Source organism: Chiloscyllium punctatum, chromosome 2 (assembly GCF_047496795.1).
Source record: "Chiloscyllium punctatum isolate Juve2018m chromosome 2, sChiPun1.3, whole genome shotgun sequence".
Lineage (NCBI taxonomy): Eukaryota > Metazoa > Chordata > Chondrichthyes > Orectolobiformes > Hemiscylliidae > Chiloscyllium > Chiloscyllium punctatum.
This window is the reverse complement of record NC_092740.1, coordinates 127,727,597-127,747,509: the sequence shown is the minus strand read 5'-3', so window position 1 is coordinate 127,747,509 and position 19,913 is coordinate 127,727,597. Positions and strand designations below refer to the sequence as shown.

The 19,913-nt window shown below is 44.0% G+C and overlaps 2 protein-coding genes across 13 annotated transcripts in view; one reads left to right on the top strand and one right to left on the bottom strand.

Moving 5' to 3' along the window:
- The window catches only part of fam189a2 (family with sequence similarity 189 member A2), a 131,483-nt gene extending 123,558 nt beyond the window's left edge, over window positions 1-7,925 (top strand). For 2 of the 3 annotated variants that reach the window (XM_072588491.1, XM_072588473.1), the window contains 2 exons: window positions 4,830-5,119; window positions 7,117-7,925. In XM_072588491.1, the coding sequence (XP_072444592.1) occupies window positions 4,830-5,119; window positions 7,117-7,326 (500 nt within the window). In that variant the 3' untranslated portion in view covers window positions 7,327-7,925. The remainder of the gene's footprint in view (window positions 1-4,829; window positions 5,120-7,116) is intronic. The other variant, XM_072588482.1, reaches the window with a different exon arrangement.
- An 8,624-nt stretch (window positions 7,926-16,549) lies between these two features.
- Window positions 16,550-19,913, bottom strand: part of LOC140489122 (amyloid-beta A4 precursor protein-binding family A member 1-like) — a 204,308-nt gene continuing 200,944 nt past the window's right edge. For all 10 annotated transcript variants that reach the window (XM_072588360.1, XM_072588373.1, XM_072588372.1 and 7 more), the window contains one exon: window positions 16,550-19,253. In XM_072588360.1, coding sequence (XP_072444461.1) covers window positions 19,182-19,253 — 72 coding nt within the window. In that variant the 3' untranslated portion in view covers window positions 16,550-19,181. The remainder of the gene's footprint in view (window positions 19,254-19,913) is intronic.

Here is a 19,913-nt window from a genome sequence, read left to right as displayed (position 1 = left end):
TTGTGTAAAAAAACTTTCCCCATATATTTCCTTTTGAACTGTCCCCCTTTCACCTTAAACACATGGCCCTTAGTTTTAGACATTTCAACTCTGGGCACTTTGGAAGGAACCAAACACAAACACAAGAATGGTACTGTAATGGTGGACTCAAAATGATTGAAAAGATTGGGCTCTTTTCTCCAGAAAAGCAAAGAAGAAAAAATGGCATGATAGTGGTCTTTAAAATAGTTAAAAGTGTAAGGCACCAGGAGCTTGTTACCAGTTTGGGCAGGACCTGAACTGAGTCTATCTGCGCAGGGGTCATTGCTAATAAACCCAACAGGAAACTCAGGAGCAACTCCTTTGCACACTGCTGGTGAGAAGTTGGCACTTCCTGCTGTACGAAATAGATGAGATGAATAGTGTATTTAAAGGGAAGCTGGATAAAGACATGAGGGAGAAAGGAACAGAAGGAGATGTTAATAGGGTGAGATGATTGGGCATGGAGGGATGGTTGAGTGGAGCATAAAAGCCAGCATGGATTAGAGAGAATGCTGACCTGTTTCTGTGCAGGTTACGATGTTGGGCGTGTTATTGCCAGATTCCAGATATCGTGGTTTGGCTCAAGTAGATTGAAGAATGTGATTTCACTTGGATTAGATTCCCTACAGTCTGGAAACAGGCCCTTTGGCCCAACCAGTCCACACCGACCCTCCAAAGAGTAACCCATCCAGACCCATTTCCCTCTGACTAATGCACCTAACACTATGGGCAATTTAGTATGGCCAATTCACCTGACCTGCACATCTTTGGACTGTGGGAGGAAACCGGAGCACCCGGAGGAAACCGACCCAGACACTGGGAGAATGTGCAAACTCCACATAGGCAGTCACCCAAGGCTTGAATTGAACCTGGGTCCCTGGCACTGTGAGGCTGCAGTGCTAACCACTGTGCCATCGTGCCGCCCTTTTGCATATGCACTCGATTCAAAGAAGCAAAGCACTCCACTTGGTGATTGCACCTCTTCCTGGAGTTTTTTGAATAACAGCGGGAACATATGGAGAGTGAAAAAACATCATAATCTCAACATCAAATGTTTTTTCCCCTTTTCTCTTGAAGATTTACATGGAAATTTCAGAATCTTGCTATTGGTGGATGACTACCTTATTTGCATGTACCTGCATTGCATTGGCTAGTCAATCAGGTGTTTGGTCTTACCTGACCTCAGGGATTTAGATTCCTCCAGTCTAAGGATTGCAGGGAAATGGGAGCTGGTTTTTCCAGCAGTGAGACTCAGTGCAGGATTGAACTTGGTGGAAGTGGATGGTAGTACAGTTACTAGTAACACATGAGCAGGAGAGATGGTGAGATGTGCCAGTGAGTGAGCAGAAGCACAGAAGGCAGGAAGGGGTTAATAGTGTAGAGTGTGAGGTGAATGAGAGCATTGAGTGGACATGATGCTTGCATTGTAGGAGTTATCTATTAATGTTGCTTAGACCTGTGTGGAGTGGCAGGGATAGAGTGAATGAAAGGTAGACTAGAGAAATAGTGGCATTTACACTGACAGGGCACTGTCCATTTTGTATTAGGTGCAGAAGTACATTTGATCTCATGGACATTGTTAAAGACTAACATTTTAGCTACAGGCTTTAAATGCTCAGAAAATCTCCTAACCACCTCCGTCCAATTCCAGTTCAAGTTGCAGTATCATGATGTTGATGCATGGTCAGAAATGTGTTCCTTGACAGGACGGAAGCTGATTTAATAATGATTTTCACACGTTTTAAAGGGAAGAACCTTTCCAGGCCTTGAATAATGTGAGCTCTGTGAGAATATCAGGAAAATTGCGTAAGATATCAAATCTTGATATCAAGACTGAAAAGTTGTGTGTTCATAATGAGGTCCTGGACATTGAGACAAGACTCTCACCACTGAGATGTGAGAGGGCCGGATGGCCACCTTTGTGTGTGGCTGCATCAAGCTGTGCGTGGATCCCCGGTACGCAAACACCAAGTGTCACTACGTACTGAGGTTCTACCTGTCCCCGGTGTTGCGAAGGATGGGCCTGGGTTTGCTGCTGCGGAACGCTCCGAGTAGTTGGACCGTTCCGTATCACCTGTCCTTCGTGGAGAAATTTATGAGGAAAAACACCTTTGACCACAAGTCCATCAGGAAGTGGTCAGCACGTAGCGTCCTTGAGACCCTTCGGGAAAAGGAGAGGGCGGATCCTGTCGAGCGGTTCCCTGAGCAGACTGTCAAAGCCATTTGGCAGAATGCCTCATCGCCAGAACTTTCCAACAAGCACCAAGACGTGGCTTGGCTGGTGGTGAGAAGGGCTCTGCCTGTGAGATCCTTTATGCACGCCCGGACTCTCTGCCGCACCGCACGCTGCCCTCGAAGTGGCTGTGGGGGGGACGAGACTGTCACACACCTCCTTCTGGAATGTGCCTATGCAGAGGAAGTCTGGAGAGGAATGCAGTGGTGCTTGTCGAGGTTCGTCCCGAGCAGCGCCGTGACGCGGGACTCCGTGCTCTACGGCCTGTTCCCCGGGACTCACACCGAGACGAACATTAACTGCGCCTGGAGGATCATCAACTCGGTGAAGGACGCTCTCTGGGCGGTCCGAAACCTGTTGATCTTCCAGCTGAAGGAGTTGACCCCGACCGAGTGTTGCAGACTGGCACATTCCAAGGTCCAAGACTACGTGTTGAGGGACGCGCTGAAGCTTGGGGCAGCTGCCGCCAAGGCGCGGTGGGGAAAGACCACCGTGTAAGATCGGCCTGCCTAAAGAAGAACAGGGGGCCCATACAGACGTTTTTTTGGGCTCTGCTGATGCCTCAGCCAAATATATGTATATATACAAGATTGAAAAATGCACAGGATTGTAAAGGACAAGGATAAAGTCGAATCTGTGTTTGTAAATATGGACATATGTATGGCATGATCCAATGTACAGACCATCAAATCATTAATGAATAAAGTATATTTTTGAAATAAAAAAATCACACATTCTCACCCTCACTATTACTTAGTTATGCTTTGACAGTGCATACTAATGAGGACTATCAGCATTGGACCAGTTAGGTAGATTCAAGATTACAGAGGATGGGAGATGAGGATCGGAGATGCAGGTGAGCATTGGAAAAATCATTTGTAGAATTAACAAGGGTACGGATGAGGGTTTCAGCAGATGAACTGAGGTAGGTAGGCAATGTTATGAAGATGGAAATGGTTTGAGTGATGGTGGGAAACTACAGGGCTGCAAGGTTAGCTCACGTGTTGAAGATTGCAAACAGCCTGGTTCACTTTCTGCTACTGGTTTTCCCCTTTCGAGACAGACTGAGGTCATGTATTGTCGCAAGCTGTTAATCTGACCCATGAGATTGAGATCCAGGAAACTAATACTTTTCAGGTTTGTGGCTGCTATCTGAAACCTGAGATTAGGTTGTGACCTTGAAATTACTTCCTCGTATCTTATTAATAAAATACATTTTCATTTCATGCAAGGGCTTTAGTTTCACGTTTCTTTCTTTCCCTGTAGCGAGAGTTTGAAATGTTACCATTGTCACTTTATCCCAGTTTCTCGAAGATTGAAAATGACTGACATCCTATGTGAATGTGTACAGTTTACCCAGTCTCTGTACCTGCCGAAATAAATTATGTTCTAAACTGGTGAAGCCTCAAATTTGAAATTCTCAGCCTTGTTTTGAAGTCATTCCATTTTTTCAGCTTGCCAAAACAACCCCTCACCACCCCCAGCCCCATACACCTCTCTACTTCTTTAAGATAAAATCCACCTCTTTGACTGAATCTGTCCTAATCTTTCCTTATGTGACTTCTGTATACTCCTCTGGAGCACCTTGGGCTGTTTTAGGACATCTAAAATATCCTATAAATGCAAGTTATTGTTGACTAATATCTAATTTGGTGGGACAAGTTCAGCTTGATAATTATGACCTTTCTCATGTTTAGAGGTTTGTACAGACGTCCAAACCCTGATGAACAGCCCACCACTCTGACGGGGCGGCCAGATGATTTTGGTTGCTTGTAGGTTGATTTTCAACTTACCCCCAATGTGAAACAAATGCCCCCTATTGGAAAGTAATGGATCCTTTCCCAGAGGACCATCTTTTACCTCTCCTCAGGCCTGTCCTGGACCTGACAGGGGGTTAGACACCGCCTAAGCATGTACCCTTTGCCCACACATTGCTCCGAATTCTTGTGTCAGCCTAGAAATGACCTGAGATATGTTTTCAAAGATCTGCACTTTGTGGGAAGTGCACAAAATGCAGATAGCAATAAATTATTTTCTCAAGATTGCAAACTGTAATTCAGGATGATTGAACTACTGATTTTCTGTTGCCAACTGCTCCCATCCATGCCCAACATTGACACTTGACCTGTTAATGTCCATCTCCTGCCCCACCAAATGTGACGTGGTCACAGTCTTCATAATCAATTGGATTTCAATTCCCTGGTGATATTCTTCAGCCCCGGTCATTTGTCTTTGGGTCTTGGTGACAAATTTTCATTTTCTGGACACTCCAGAGCAATTCTGGAGGATTGGGAGCCCTCATGACTACCTTAGGCCATAAGACATAGGGACTGAAACAGGCCATTTAACCCACTGCGTCTGTTCTGCCATTCCGTGAGATCGTGGCTGCTTCTCCCTGCCTTCCAAGTCACATTTGGGTTGCAGCTTGCATGGGGTTAACACTAACAAACCTAGGTTGTCCTCAGTTCCTGGCTTCCCATTTCCTACCCACAGCATCCATTTTGATACCCACTGCCCTCTTTTTGGTTTGCACCATCTCTCTCCTTCTCACAAATTTTTTTCCGTTTTACTCAAGAGTTGGTGGTGAGCTGCGAAGCAGCGACGCAAACAGACGAGAGGCCAGATATGCAGGTTGTGACCCTGCGCAGGGGTCACAGGTCAGGAACTCCCAGGTCAAGGCCCAGGTCACTGGTGGATTACAGCAGCTACAGAGACACCAAGTTACTGGTTGCAAGCTTCTTGGAGCACTCGTCATGCACTATGACCCCGGAGGTGCAGGAACTTGTGGAAAATATTCGATCAGTGTTGCAGTCTGATGAGGAACACATGGAGGAGGCAGTGGCAAGTGCTAACATACTCGATCAGGTAAGGGACAATCATTGCAACTGCGTTTTAGTTCTCACTGTCTCTGGGATGCTACATCTATATATCAAAGAGGATCGATCAGGCTATGAAGGATTCCAATGCATACTGTAAATTAGATTAGATTGGCAGGTGATTTGGGAAATTTCCTTTGAGGAAAGGTTGAGCAGGTTGGACTTGTACTCACTGGAGTTCAGAAGAATGAGAGATGACCTTATTGAAGCTTAAAATTCAGAGGTGGCTTGACAGGGAAAATGCTGAGAGGATGTTTCCTCTTGGGGACGAACCTGGATCTAGTTTCAAATCCTTTCAATGTACGTGTCGCCCATTTGAGACCGAGATTAGGAGAACTTTTTTTTTCCCCATCAAGGGGAGTAAGTCTTTGGAACTCATTTCCAGAGAAAGCACTGGGGAGTGGATCTTCGAATATATTCAAGACGGAGGGAGACAGATTGTTGATTTGTAAGTAAGTCAAGGTTTTGGGGGCAGACAGGAAAAGTGAACTTTAGGTCACATCAAATCAGTGATGACCTTGTTGAATGGCGGCGAAAGATCAAGGAGCTAACGGTCACCTCCTGCTTTTATTTCTTACATTTATTATGAGAAAATGAAAAGAAAAATAGCAAGAAGTTGAGAGTTAAATAAACCCAAACAATGGAGCTGAAATCCAGCTGATATTCCCAATGCAGTACTGAGGCAGCAGTACACTGCTCGAGGTGTGCTGTTTTGGAGGAGACATTACATAGAGATCATATATGCCCCTCAAGTAGACATTAAAGGACTCATCTTACCACTGAGAGAAGGATAATGACCTGGTCTGTCCTGTGAAATTCTATGTACAACATATTTTTCTTCCGTTGGATACTCCCCAGGTAGATAACGAATGGGATTGTGGCTTTATATGTGTGCTATCGATAGTATCGGTTTGTAATGCGCCAGGTTATTAACATGGATAAGAATTTCAAAAAACGATGAAGTAATTGAGAATTAGGAGACAATGAACGAGGGAATTTTTACATATTTTTAAAGTAACATCAGAGCAACTGAATGAATGTTTCAGGGCAGTGACCTTTCACCTCAAATTAGACCCCACCTAGAAAAATCTGCCCAGTTCTGGGGACCAGATATTAAAAACACTGCAAAGGCCTAAAGTGTGCGGAAGGAATTAATTAGAATGGTGAGAGACTCCAGTGTGTGGAGTGACTGGAGAAACTCCAGGCTGTTTTCCTTAGAACCGAGAAGGTTAAGGGGATATTCAATTGACACATTCCAAACATTGAAGGGTTTTAAGAAGAGTAATAAGGAGAAATTTGTTTCTAGGGCAGGAGGGTAAGTAACCAGAGGGCACAACCTTCAGGTAATGAGTAAAAGAACTAAGTTTATATACACAATTAAAAAAAAATTGTTCATAGGATCTGGGACTCACTGGCTAGGCCAGCATTTCTTTCCCATCACTAATTGCCCAGAGGGCAGCTAAGAATCAACCACATTGCTGTGGATTTGGGATCACATTTAGGTTAGACCAGGTCAGGATGGCAGTTTCCTTTTCTAAAGGACATTAGTGAGCCAGATGGGTTTTTACCGTGGTCATCATTACACTAAGGTTTTATTCAGGATTTTTATTGAATTCAAATTTCACCATCTACCACGATGGGATTCAAACCCATGTACTCGCAGAACGTTAACCTGGGGGTTCTGGAGTTCTAGTCCAGTGACAATACCCCTGTCTCCACAGATTCAACAGTAAACTTTAAAAGGAATTCAAAATTGCAGGGCCATGCGCAATTGACCAAGAGTACAGTGGAACTAATTGACACCTGTACTGACTCTTTTGAAAGATATGTTTGGCTGATTGGTCTCTTTTAGTACAACATCATTCAGTAATTCTCAGGAATGTTCCACACAATATGTGGAATCTCACTTCTGCTTCATTCTGGAGAGGGAACTGCTGAGTGCAACTTGACTACCCGGGCTTTACCTGTGTTTTTCTTTCTGGATAGGCGATCATTGGCAGCTCCGAACACAACATCTCAAACAGGGAGACACCCCAGACGCAGGGCCATGCACAACTGCTGCATCTGCAGAGCTGCGGCGATCTGAGCACATTTGCCAGCACGGAGTCGGAATCAGGAGACGGAAGCAGCGAGCACAAAAGCCATCAGGAGAGACCTCACAGTCTGGTCGGTGTGATGCAAGAGACTGTGCTTTAAACATACAGGACTACTCAAAGTGCAATTCGAGCCAGGACACAGCTTCAAAATGCCAGTAACTAATATTGCCTGGGAGGGAAACTAGTTTAAGGATGGGAGTGCAATATGAGGAAACACTGACATAGAATCATACTTAACATATGGGAGAACCAAGTACAGTATGCAAGTGTAACTTATTCAGCGATAAACTGCTCAAAATGCACTTAGTTCAATGGGAGATAGTGAAAGTTGTCCTTTATGTTGTAAAATGTCATGGTGTTTGAAAGTATAAGACCCCTCATCTCAAGTTCCTGGTCAGTGAACAATGCCAATGACTCTCGAAACTGCCCAGATTCATTAAAGCAAAATCTACTTCTGTTCCTGCTCTTTAGGCCTCATCATGTCAAAGGGCACTTTATTTGAAACAGAAAATGAGGAATTGCTAGGTCCAGCAAGGTAGCATGATGACAGGTTTAACACTGATGGTTTTCCTTTGTATCTTTTATTGCTCTGAATAATTACATGTCCTTTGCATTTTGTAGTACTGTTTTGTTTAAAATTTTAACAAATGATTTAACAGGTTTGTAATCTTTAATGTTATATATGTATAGAGAAAAATATAGATTATATATAAAAATACTGCAACTATTCCTATTCTATTTAGATTGTCACACAACACACTATTATATAAACATCTCCCACACTCATTAATCTACTTTGGAAAATTCTAGGTGACTGGAAATTGCACTGAAGCGCGTGTCTGATCTTGCCCAACAATGAAGAAAAATTGCCAGTGGCACTGCTGAAACTTTGTTACTTAAGTATATTGTTTCTAGATGTGATGTTGTATACCATGGGAAGCAATCTTGTCCTTGAGTTTTGTGGTCATGTGACTCCAATGACTTGAGCACAGAATTGTAAGCTGCCACTCCTGTGCAGTACTGAGAGAATACTGAACTGCTGGAGGTCCTGCCTTTGGAATGATATGTTAAGCTAAGGCCCTGTGTGTCCTTTCAGGCGGACGTCAAAAAATCCCCATTATTGCCATTCTCGAACAAGAGCATTCACCTGAACTTTCTGTCCGGTATTTATCTCTTGCTTAGAAACCATCAACAACTAGTCGAAACTTGGTATCTGCAAACTACCTACCACCTTTCCGACAACAGTAACTACAGTTCATTCACTGTTAATGCCTGAGGATGTCCTGAGGTCAAGAAAAGGTGCTACATAAATGCTGATAAGAGAACATAGTGAATGGGTTGTGACAGGTCTAGCAAAGAGAAGTTTAAGGTTTGGAGAGCTGCAGTTGGGAAGGACACTAATAATGAATGTTCTTTCTTACCTTGAAGGGAAAGATAGAAGTGTGTAATTGCACTGAAAGCAGAACCTGCGTGAAGCAACACTTTACGTTTATTCCCTACACGCCCATTTTTCATACATCCCTGTACATGCAGGTTAAGTATCAACTTGTAAATTCTTCTAACACAGAGCACTCACTGAAGGAGAGAGTGAGTGAATCCTGGGCAGCCTTGGAGTTTCTGGCAGCTGGCAAGAACATTAGGTCGTCAACCATCATGATCGATAGCTGCCACAGTAACACTCACTTTTTTTTTGTGGGGGGGGGGGGGGGGGGTGGTGGGAGAAAGAGAGAGAGAGATGTTTGATGTGTAGGAGGGCTTTTTGCTCAGAGTGTGGGGAAGAGTAGGTAGTTTGGTTGGTGGGTGTGGGAAGGGCTGTAGTTTGTGGAGGAATGGGGGTGTTTTGCCCAGTTGATTGGATGGCCACGTAGATCAGATTAGTGCTAATTGCATAGATTTTGATCCCAATCTAGCCAGGCTGGGTGTAGGACCTGCATCCTTGCTTTATGTGTGGCAGAAAATTAGGCATTATGAGTTGGACTTGAAGGAAAGAAAGATAATGTATTCAGTATTCAGTTTTATACATGCCTCAAGAAAACGTGTCTGTCTGTTAATAGGATTTTTCTTTCTAGCACATGGGGAGAAAATGATGGCATCCTGGTTATGTTACAGGATTGGTGATCTAGAGAACCAGGGTAGTGCCGGTTTGGATGGAAAATCCATCAAAGCAGTTGGTATAATTTAAAGTCAATGAATAATAAATCAACTATTATAAAAACCTATCTAATCCAAATCTATGTCCTTCAAGGAAAGAAATCTCCCAATTCTGAATTGGTCTGGCCTATCCAAACCCACAGCAACATGGTTAACTCTGAGACAGCCCTGTAAACTACTCAGTTTAAGGGCAAAAGGGATGGCTGCCCTTAACAGTGATGCTGATACCACACGAAGAAATTTTTAAAAACTTTCAACGTTTGAATGTGGGACTATGCTTTCTTATCAATGGACAACTTCCTTTCTGTCAATCTTTGACACTGAATCTAGCCCAGAATTAAACCTGACTCGAAGAACAGTGTAGTAACTGCTTACACTAACACAGTCTCCAAATGCATACTTTGTGTGTTTATTTTCTGACCGTGACTAGATCCATCCAGGAAGCTCAGAGTTTCCAGTAATGGCAATAGTGAAGTGAGGCTCTTCGGAAAGTTAATAAAGTGGTGTCAACATGGTCCATATATTTCATTTGTACAAAACAAAGTTATTATGGGCAAGAAGCTGATAAGGATGTGAAGTGTTGAGACCACATCAAATGGTGAGTAAGTGAACCATAGAATCCCTACAGTGTGGAAAGATGCCATTCAGTCCAACAACTTTACACCAACCCTCAGAACATCAGACCATAACCTTCACCCTATGCCTATGACCCCTCATTTACAATGGCCAATCCACCTAACTTGCACACCTTTGGACTGGAGCACCTGGAGGAAAACGACACAGTCACAGAAAATGTGCAAACTTCAGACAGTCAGACAGTCAAGGCTGGGATTGAACCCAGCTGCCTGGTGCTGTGAGGCAGCAGTGCTAATCACTGTACCACTGAGATGCCTAGAGTCTAAATACCTTCAGGGGGCAGCTGGATGAACACACTGGGGAAGAGAAAGGAAAAGAAAGATAGGAGGGGATGAAGAGAGTTGGAATGAGATTCATAAGCATTCACATAGACCAATTGGCCTCTGCCGCACCTTAGATTTGTCTGTGAAATGGATGAATTTGCACATTTAACTCAGTCTTTCAATCATGTTGGTGTGCTTAGATTCCATTTCCATAATCATTACTGAAATGAGACAATTTCTGTAGCTATGGAAACATGCAATCAATCTTTAATCTAATCTATTTGGTTAGATCGGATTCTTCCCAATAAATTAGGTTAAATTATTTATAAGGATGGTTACATACTCTTCAAAGTATGCAGGCAGTGGCTGAAAAAGGCAGGGGAATCAAAGTTACTGGCATAGATAGTTAATACAAACTGAGCAAACGATTGTTTAAAATCTAGCGTCAGCGAGTCAATCTATGACTGAAAATCAGATTATTGTAAACAGATAAAAGGGGCCATATTTTCATGTATATATTTAACTGGATTGGGAAGAAATTGATTGAATCTAGTTTTTCTCTATATCAAACATTTGCTTCAGATGGTCCCATTTTTTGTTGCAATATGTCGAACTGTTGTATAATTTTGTTCACACCTTCCTTGCAAACTGTTGTTTCTGTGGTGAGAAGGAATGATCAGATTTAACACTTGAGAGAAAGTTTGCGAAGGAGGCTGAACAATCACAGAACACATCTCAGGTCTGAATGCTGATGCGATGCCCAGGGTCCCTGAGGCTAAGTGTCCAAGAGGAAGTGGCTACAGCACCATTTCAAAATATTTCATCTGAAAGAAATATTTCATGCTACAGAAATGACCAGCAAATTCCCCAAAAATCAAAAAAGGATTCACACTACACTGGTTACCCAGTGTAATGTATGGCATGTTTTAAATTACTACGGCAGTTTTTAGGCATATTTCAAACTTGGTCTTGTGTGCAGGCAATTGCTAAAAACTCTTCTAGTTCACTGTTTCTGTGTGGTTACCACAACTTGCATTTATAAAGCACCTTTAGTGCAGCAAGATGCCCCAAGTTCCTTCACATGAATGTCAGCGAGCTGCTTAAGAGGATTTTAGCACTTGGTCAACGACAAGTTTAAAGAATCTTATTTAGGAATGGCTTTAGGAATGGAATTGCAGAACTTCAGGCCCTGCCACCAATGGTGGAGCAACTAAAACCAGGGAACCAAGTCTCACAGCGCCAGGGACATGGGTTCAATTCCAGCCTCGGGCGACTGTCTATGTGGAGTTTGCACATTCTCCCTGTGTCTGTGTAGGCTGCCTCTGGTTGCTCCCCGTTTCCTCCCACAGTCCAAAGATGTGCAGGTTAGGTGAATTGGCCAAGCTAAATTGCCCATAGTATTCAGGGATGTTTAGGTTAGGTGGATTAGTCAGGAGAAATGTAAAGTAATAGGGTGGGGGAATGGATCTGGGTGAGATACTCTTCGGAGGGTAGGTGTGGACTTATTGGGCCAAACAGCCTGTTTCCATACTGTAGGGATTCTATGAATTAGTCAGCTGCAGAGACCCCAAAAGGGTTGAGACACCGAAGCAGACTGGAAATAAGAGGCAACATTATGGAGGGATTTGAAAGATGAGTATGAGCATTTGGACCTGAATCCAGTGAGGCTCAGTGAGCACAGGGAATGATTGATGGGTGTCCAGGTCTTAGTGTGGTTTAGGACGTGGGCAGCAAAGGTTTTTGATGAGCTGGATCATACAGGGACTGGAAGGTGAGAAACCAGGCAGGGGACTGTTGGGAAAGCATTGAGTGACCTTTTCTAGAAGCTGGGTAGATTTTGACTTGTGTAAGGATGTGCAGCAATGTGACGGTGAATCAGCAGCCAGCTTATTTGACATCTCACCTGATCGCGATTTCCCCTGAAAGTAAAAGTGGAGAAATCTGTTTGCTAACTCGCTCTTACCTCATTTAAATTATCATGTCGCCTCAAACATACTTCCTTCATGGGGAGATCAAGGATGGTCATTGAAAATTGTGGTTATATACACTTCAAAGTATACAGGCACTGGCAGGAAAAGGTGGGGGAATCAAAGTTACTGACATAGATAGTTAATACAAATGAGTAAATAACTGTCTAACATTCTGTGTCAGCAAATCAAACTATGACTGAAAACCAAATTGGTCACGATCAATTAGAATTCCCTATGTTCAAAAGTCTCTCAATGTTCACACTGAAGTGCAACACTGAGGAACGGTTAATGGAGGAAGTACTGGAAGGCTTGTAACAATGCCTGGGACTGCACCCAACAATGCCTGGATTGTACCCCAACAATCCTGGGACTACACCCCAACAATCTTGGGACTGCACCCCAACAATCTTGGGACTGCACCCCAACAATGCCTGGGACTGCACCCCAACAATCCTGGGACTACACCCCAACAATCTTGGGACTGCACCCCAACAATCTTGGGACTGCACCCCAACAATGCCTGGGACTGCACCCCAACAATCCTGGGACTACACCCCAACAATCTTGGGACTGCACCCCAACAATCCTGGGACTACACCCCAACAATCTTGGGACTGCACCCCAACAATGCCTGGGACTACACCCCAACAATCCTGGGACTACACCCCAACAATCCTGGGACTGCACCCCAACAATCCCGGGACTGCACCCCAACAATGCCTGGGACTGCACCCCAACAATCCTGGGCCTACACCCCAACAATGCCTGGGACTGCACCCCAACAATCTTGGGACTGCACCCCAACAATGCTTGGGACTGCACCCCAACAATCCTGGGACTGCACCCCAACAATGCCTGGGACTGCACCCCAACAATCTTGGGACTGCACCCCAACAATGCCTGGGACTGCACCCCAACAATCTTGGGGCTGCAACCCAACAATCCTGGGCCTACACCCCAACAACGCCTGGGACTACACTCCAACAATCTTGGGACTGCACCCCAACAATGCCTGGGACTACACCCCAACAATGCCTGGGACTACACCCCAACAATCCTGGGACTGCACCCCAACAATCCCGGGTCTGCACCCCAACAATGCCGGGACTGCACCCCAACAATGCCTGGGCCTACACCCCAACAACGCCTGGGACTGCACCACAACAATGCCTGGGACTGCACCCCAACAACGCCTGGGACTACACCCCAACAATCCTGGGACTGCACCCCAACAATGCCTGGGACTGCACCCCAACAACGCCTGGGACTACACTCCAACAATCTTGGGACTGCACCCCAACAATCCTGGGACTGCACCCCAACAATGCCTGGGACTGCACCCCAACAATCTTGGGACTGCACCCCAACAATGCCTGGGACTACACCCCAACAATGCCTGGGACTGCACCCCAACAATCTTGGGACTGCACCCCAACAACGCCTGGGACTACACTCCAACAATCTTGGGACTGCACCCCAACAATGCCTGGGACTGCACCCCAACAATGCCTGGGACTACACCCCAACAATCCTGGGACTGCACCCCAACAATGCCTGGGACTGCACCCCAACAATCCCGGGACTGCACCCCAACAATGCCTGGGACTGCACCCCAACAACGCCTGGGACTACACTCCAACAATCTTGGGACTGCACCCCAACAATCTTGGGACTGCACCCCAACAATCCTGGGACTGCACCCCAACAATCTTGGGACTGCACCCCAACAATGCCTGGGACTGCACCCCAACAATCTTGGGACTGCACCCCAACAACGCCTGGGACTACACCCCAACAATGCCTGGGACTACACCCCAACAATCTTGGGACTGCACTCCAACAATCTTGGGACTGCACTCCAACAATGCCTGGGGCTGCACCCCAACAACGCCTGGGACTGCACCCCAACAACGCCTGGGACTACACTCCAACAATCTTGGGACTGCACCCCAACAATCTTGGGACTGCACCCCAACAATCCTGGGACTGCACCCCAACAATCTTGGGACTGCACCCCAACAATGCCTGGGACTGCACCCCAACAATCTTGGGACTGCACCCCAACAACGCCTGGGACTACACCCCAACAATGCCTGGGACTACACCCCAACAATCTTGGGACTGCACCCCAACAATCTTGGGACTGCACCCCAACAATCCTGGGACTGCACCCCAACAATCCTGGGACTGCACCCCAACAATGCCTGGGACTGCACCCCAACAATGCCTGGGACTGCACCCCAACAATCCTGGGACTGCATCCCAACAATCTTGGGACTACACCCCAACAATGCCTGGGACTACACCCCAACAATGCCTGGTTGTACCCCAACAATCCCGGGAATGCATCTCAACAATCCGGGGACTGCACCCCAACAATCCTGAGACTGCATCCCAACATACCTGAATTGTACCCCAGCATCCAGAGACATTGAACCCAGTTGATTCTTAACAGGGGAATTAGAAGTAGGAATAAACCATGCAGGATTTACTTACACCTAAATAAAGGAATTCATTGTTTTTACCAGTCATTGGATCACCATTCCCAAGAGCTTTCACCTAAATGCAAACATTGCCAATGACAGGTTTGATATCTTAAACAAATTGAGGCCATAAATTCATTGGTTTCTGGTAGATTTTATTGGTCAGAGTTGCGAGACACGTGCCCTGTGCTTAAGGTGTCAGAACACAATCTGTTACAGAGGTAAATACATGCAACACACAGCACGGCAGCTACAGAGAGGCAACACGTGGAAATGTCAGTCACAGTAGAGACATGGGAGGCCATGAACAACCAATACAGGGAAGGTCAGTAACTAACTCCGGGTCGGTGGAAGGGGGTGGGTGGATGAGATAGGTGCCCCTTCCCCTCCTCTAAAAAAACCCATTGAATTCACTTTGTGGAGATCAGCTCAGTGCTGTCATGTGGTAACCTCTTTTTTTCTCAAAAACACTGCCCTTCACTATCTGGACTGAAATGAAACAATGCTTCTTTTGGCCCTTTCTCTAAAGAACTTTGCCTGAAGCCAAACCCCCACACCCCACCCTGGACTCTATCATGGTTTAATGCCACATTGGGAGTAAGCCAGGAGAAACAATGGCAGAGCAATCTGCAGGCGTCTGGAAACTTGACATAAAACCAGAATATCGATGTAATGGATGCACCGCTTTCAGTTCAGAAGAATTGGCCACCCAGCCTGCAATGTCAACTCTGTTCCTCGCCCTCCCTCTCCCTCTCCCAATGCAGATGCTGCCTGACCTGACCATTTACATGTGAGAAAACACTTTTATTTGAACTGAACTGATAGAATGTTGTCAATCGCTGTGCGTTGCCTGCTCACTGCACAGGTTTTTGTCTTCACCCAATGTACTTTCAAAGGAGGGGTAAGGCATGGAATAGAGATTTATTTTTCAAAGTTTCTTTCCACCCCGTCTCTCATTTGCTTTGTATTGCCAAAATGAGATGTTAAAATACATATATTTTATATATCACATGAAATATATTATGAACAAACAGAGTTTCGCTCTCCGAAAGTAAGTTAGGTTTCAATAGGATACAAAGAACACTGTCATTTTGCTCTGCTCAGTCACATCTAAACTCCTTAGGGTCGACGTTAACTCTGAAATCAGCCTCACATCAGGCTGGTTCATAGACTGCCAACTCCTGGAGATCATTAGCACTTAAACCCCGCCCTGGATTGTTCCAACTAAGACACTGAAAGGACATGTCAAATAAAATGATCTGTTCAATGTCCACCCCTCCCCTGCCCCCACCACCTCCCAGTCGTTTCTCACTTGTAGCAGTGACCTAGACATCAATCTTTGAACTCTGAGAGTCAGCAACCTCAGGAGTATTTAAAGATGCTTTTCAGAAGACACTTTCACCCCACCTCAGTGAGCCAGCCAATCTGTTTCGACCAACAGGCACCCATCTATAACGACACTGGCATTCTGGAACATGTATGGGACCCCAGTTGCTACTTTAGAGTAGAGGTGGAAAATTCCTGGACGTGATTGACTGGTGACAAAGAGGACGGCATGGTGAAAGGTAACCCCCAAACCTTCTAGGCAACCATCTAGGCCTTTCTCGTTTGATTGATCCACTCGGCTCCTTTCTTCCTGCTAGGAGAAAGTGAGGACTGCAGATGCTGGAGAGTCCGAGTCGAAAACTGTGGCACTGGGAAAGGCACAGCAGGTCAGGCAGCATCCGAGGAGCGGGAGAGTTGAGGTTTTGGGCATAAGCCCTTCACTAGGAATGTGATAAGCTCCGATGAAGGGCTTATGCCTGAAACGGTGACTCTCCTGCTCCTCGGATGCTGCCTAACCTGCTGTGCTTTTCCAGAGCCACATTTTGACTCCGTTCCTCTTGCACCTACTCCACCTAATGGGCTGTTTTACGGCAATGCCTTGGCATCCCACATTCCCTAATAAAGGAAGCTGAGACTTCAAGACAGCTTCAACCCCTTTAATCACTAGACCCAATTGGTCACACCACTTGAGAGTTAATAACGACCCCATTGTGAAGAAAGTCTCCCCCCTCTCCCCATAATCCAGTTAGGATATATATATGTATTCATACATATAGATTGTATTTATATATTATCTGATCGAGTTTACTTCTTTTAAAAAGAGAATAACCAACATTTAGCCCGTTGCAACAAGTTTATGGAATTTCATTTGTTTTAAACATGGAAAAATGGGAAAAGGAATGTAAATCATTAGACACACGACTCTTGTCCCCCTTGCTCTCTCCCCCCCAACCCCAAAATATATCCTTAATAGTAAAATAAATAAACAAATATTGCGGCTGCATCATAAACACCGAAAAATATCTGAACTTATGACAAAACAAACACTGGAATAGGAACTACATTCATAAGAAGTGCATTATTCCAACAATCGTAATTAATACATTAGTTGAAATGTATAACTGTTACATAACTTTACAAGGAACAGCTTTATTACACTGCAGCATTATAACTTCCTGATGTTTAATGTTATTTGCTATTGCACCACTGGACAAAAAAAAATGTTATGTTCTAGGATTGCATAAGATATTTACATTAAGTTCACGTCAGCAGCTGCAGATATCTGATTACAAACTATCAACACCCAAGTCACTGGATGACTGAAACCCATTAGTTTGTGCCATGCCATTATAATTACTTCAAGTAATGATGCTACAAAGTCTGACAGGTTTCTAAGTGAGGTTAATATTTTTGATTTGCATGTAAACAGGGTGATGTTGATCTGAAGTAGGGGGTGAACCTTGACAATTCCATTCATAAACTATTCAGCTCTAACTCAGTTCCATAGATGAGGAATGAAACGGATGTTCCATTACCATGATGTTAGCGACTGTGAAACTAGTGCTGATAGGGTACATAACAAGTCTTAATTAGACCTCATCCTCACCTTAATCAAATGGAAATAAACCCAGTGGTTTTAATTACCTAATAATTACTGCCCAGTTTTGGCTAACCTTATGCTCACATTGAATTGCTGCAGACGTTAAGATTCGTATTTTCTGCTTCAGTGTGGTGTGTGAACTCTTGCTATGAAAAGACATCTTGTACAATTCGAAATCACTTCTTCTAAAGAGCTATTTACATGGCTACCTAAACTTGTCCTCAACAAGTAGAAATGTTAGACCTTAAAGTGCAGGCCACCAAATACATCATGGCACTGTAAAGCTGACAGCTATTAATCCCACAGCACTGTACAGGTGGTTCAATATGTCTGAGTAATGAATTTAAGTGGAGTGCGGAATTTCCTGTGCGAAACCAATGCTTTCTGAGTGAAACAACATCACACTCAGGATGAAATAATGGCTGCATCCTAGCCTTTTCTCCATGTGAAGGGCAGGAGTGTGCATGTAAAATTCTCTTACACGGAATTAGATGCCCACATTAGCCATGTAGGAAGTTAAGTAATGAGATTTCAGGTTGCAGAATATGAAGGCAGGGTGCCTGACGTGAAAATATTACTCACAATATCATATTTCTAAGTCACCCGAAAATCCTCTTCAAAACCATTCTTACCTCCCGCACCATAACATTGCAAAATAGAACATAGTTTAACTAGAACGTGCCAATGTAGTTTTAAATTACAAATAAAGGAATAATGTAAACATATTTAGGGAGGGGGGTATTTGCCTCTCTTTGCTGATTTTTATGCTTACAGAAAAAAAATAGACCTGAGTATAAAATAGTGTTCCCCATTTTATAATCTTGGCTACAGATTTGTTAAAATTAGCAAAGATAATTATGTCCCACAGCCTTTTGCTTTATAAAGTGGAGTCAATGGAATGATCTTAGCTTCACACAGTGTATCAGTAAATGGCTTTAAAATATTGAAATAGAAGAAAACAAAACCAATTAATATTTTCAAAATAACAACTACTTTAAACAACACATCAATGTCTGGGGAATGTCTCAGGGAAGGAATGGTAAATAAATCAGGAAAAACATTGGGATTTTTTTTTAAAATGCCAACAATGAAAATTTGGATGTTTCTGAGTCGTTCTTAGTAGAACACACTCCGTAATACAAGTTTCACAACTTTCTAAATGCTCATAGCCAGTTCTTTTAGGTTAAATAACATTTCCTAATGACGTCATCAATGGTGCTGAAATGGTTACTGTGAAAGGTTCTCTCTTAAATAACATCAAACTATATAGGTGCTCAGTTATTTTACCTATTTGTGGATTACTGAGAATTAGTCTGTGGGAATATATTTATGTTCAATTCTATATAAACCAACAAAGCTGCATCTCTGAAAGGCATCAAAGATTTTTCAACAGATTTTTGTCAAACCAAGCATGTTTAAATAAAAAATATTGTAGTTTCTGCTGCTGCAGGAAGGCAGCAATGATTAACACAATCAAACCACACAGACATATCCACTTTGCACACTGGGTCATCGTGACAGCCCTTTCAGATGTAAACTGGTTGTTCTTGCGCAGTCAGCAGTCTGTACATAGCAGCAGGCATTGTTTTCATGTGGATCTAGGGCAAAAGAGAGGGAGATCAGTACAACTTCGACATATCCAATGCCCAGGATATCCAGGACTAATCCTAGATGCGATTCTATAATAATAGTGGCATACAGTGTTGAAACAATCTTTATTTGCAGATCACAACCAAACATGAACATGAAGGATATACACAGCGGACCGGTCAGCAGCTACAGAGAAGATCGAGATGGAACCAAACGCTAACTTGCCACCTTGAAAGTAAAATGTCCCAAGCTGGACCACAAGAATGTTAACAACCAAAATTCGACACTAAACCGCATAAGGAGATACAATGACAACTGAAGAGAGATACTTTATGAAGTGTTTTGAAAGGAGCTACCTAAAGAAGGAGTGAGGTACCGGAAGCCCGTGGTTTCAGATAAATCGGTTGGACTATAACCCGATGTTGTGTGACTATTGATTTTGAAAGGTGCAGAGAGAGATGGAATAGTTGAGGACAGGAATTTCAGAGTTCACGGCCTAGTACCTGAGCTACAGCCATTAGTGATGGAATGGTTATAATGGGGAGATATGCAAAAAAGACAGAATTGGAGATCTTAGAGATCTAGAGGGCTTGACAAAGAAGTAAGGAAGTGCAATGTGATTGAAAGACTAATAAAAAGCCAAAAATTATAACCTATTTCCTACCTGA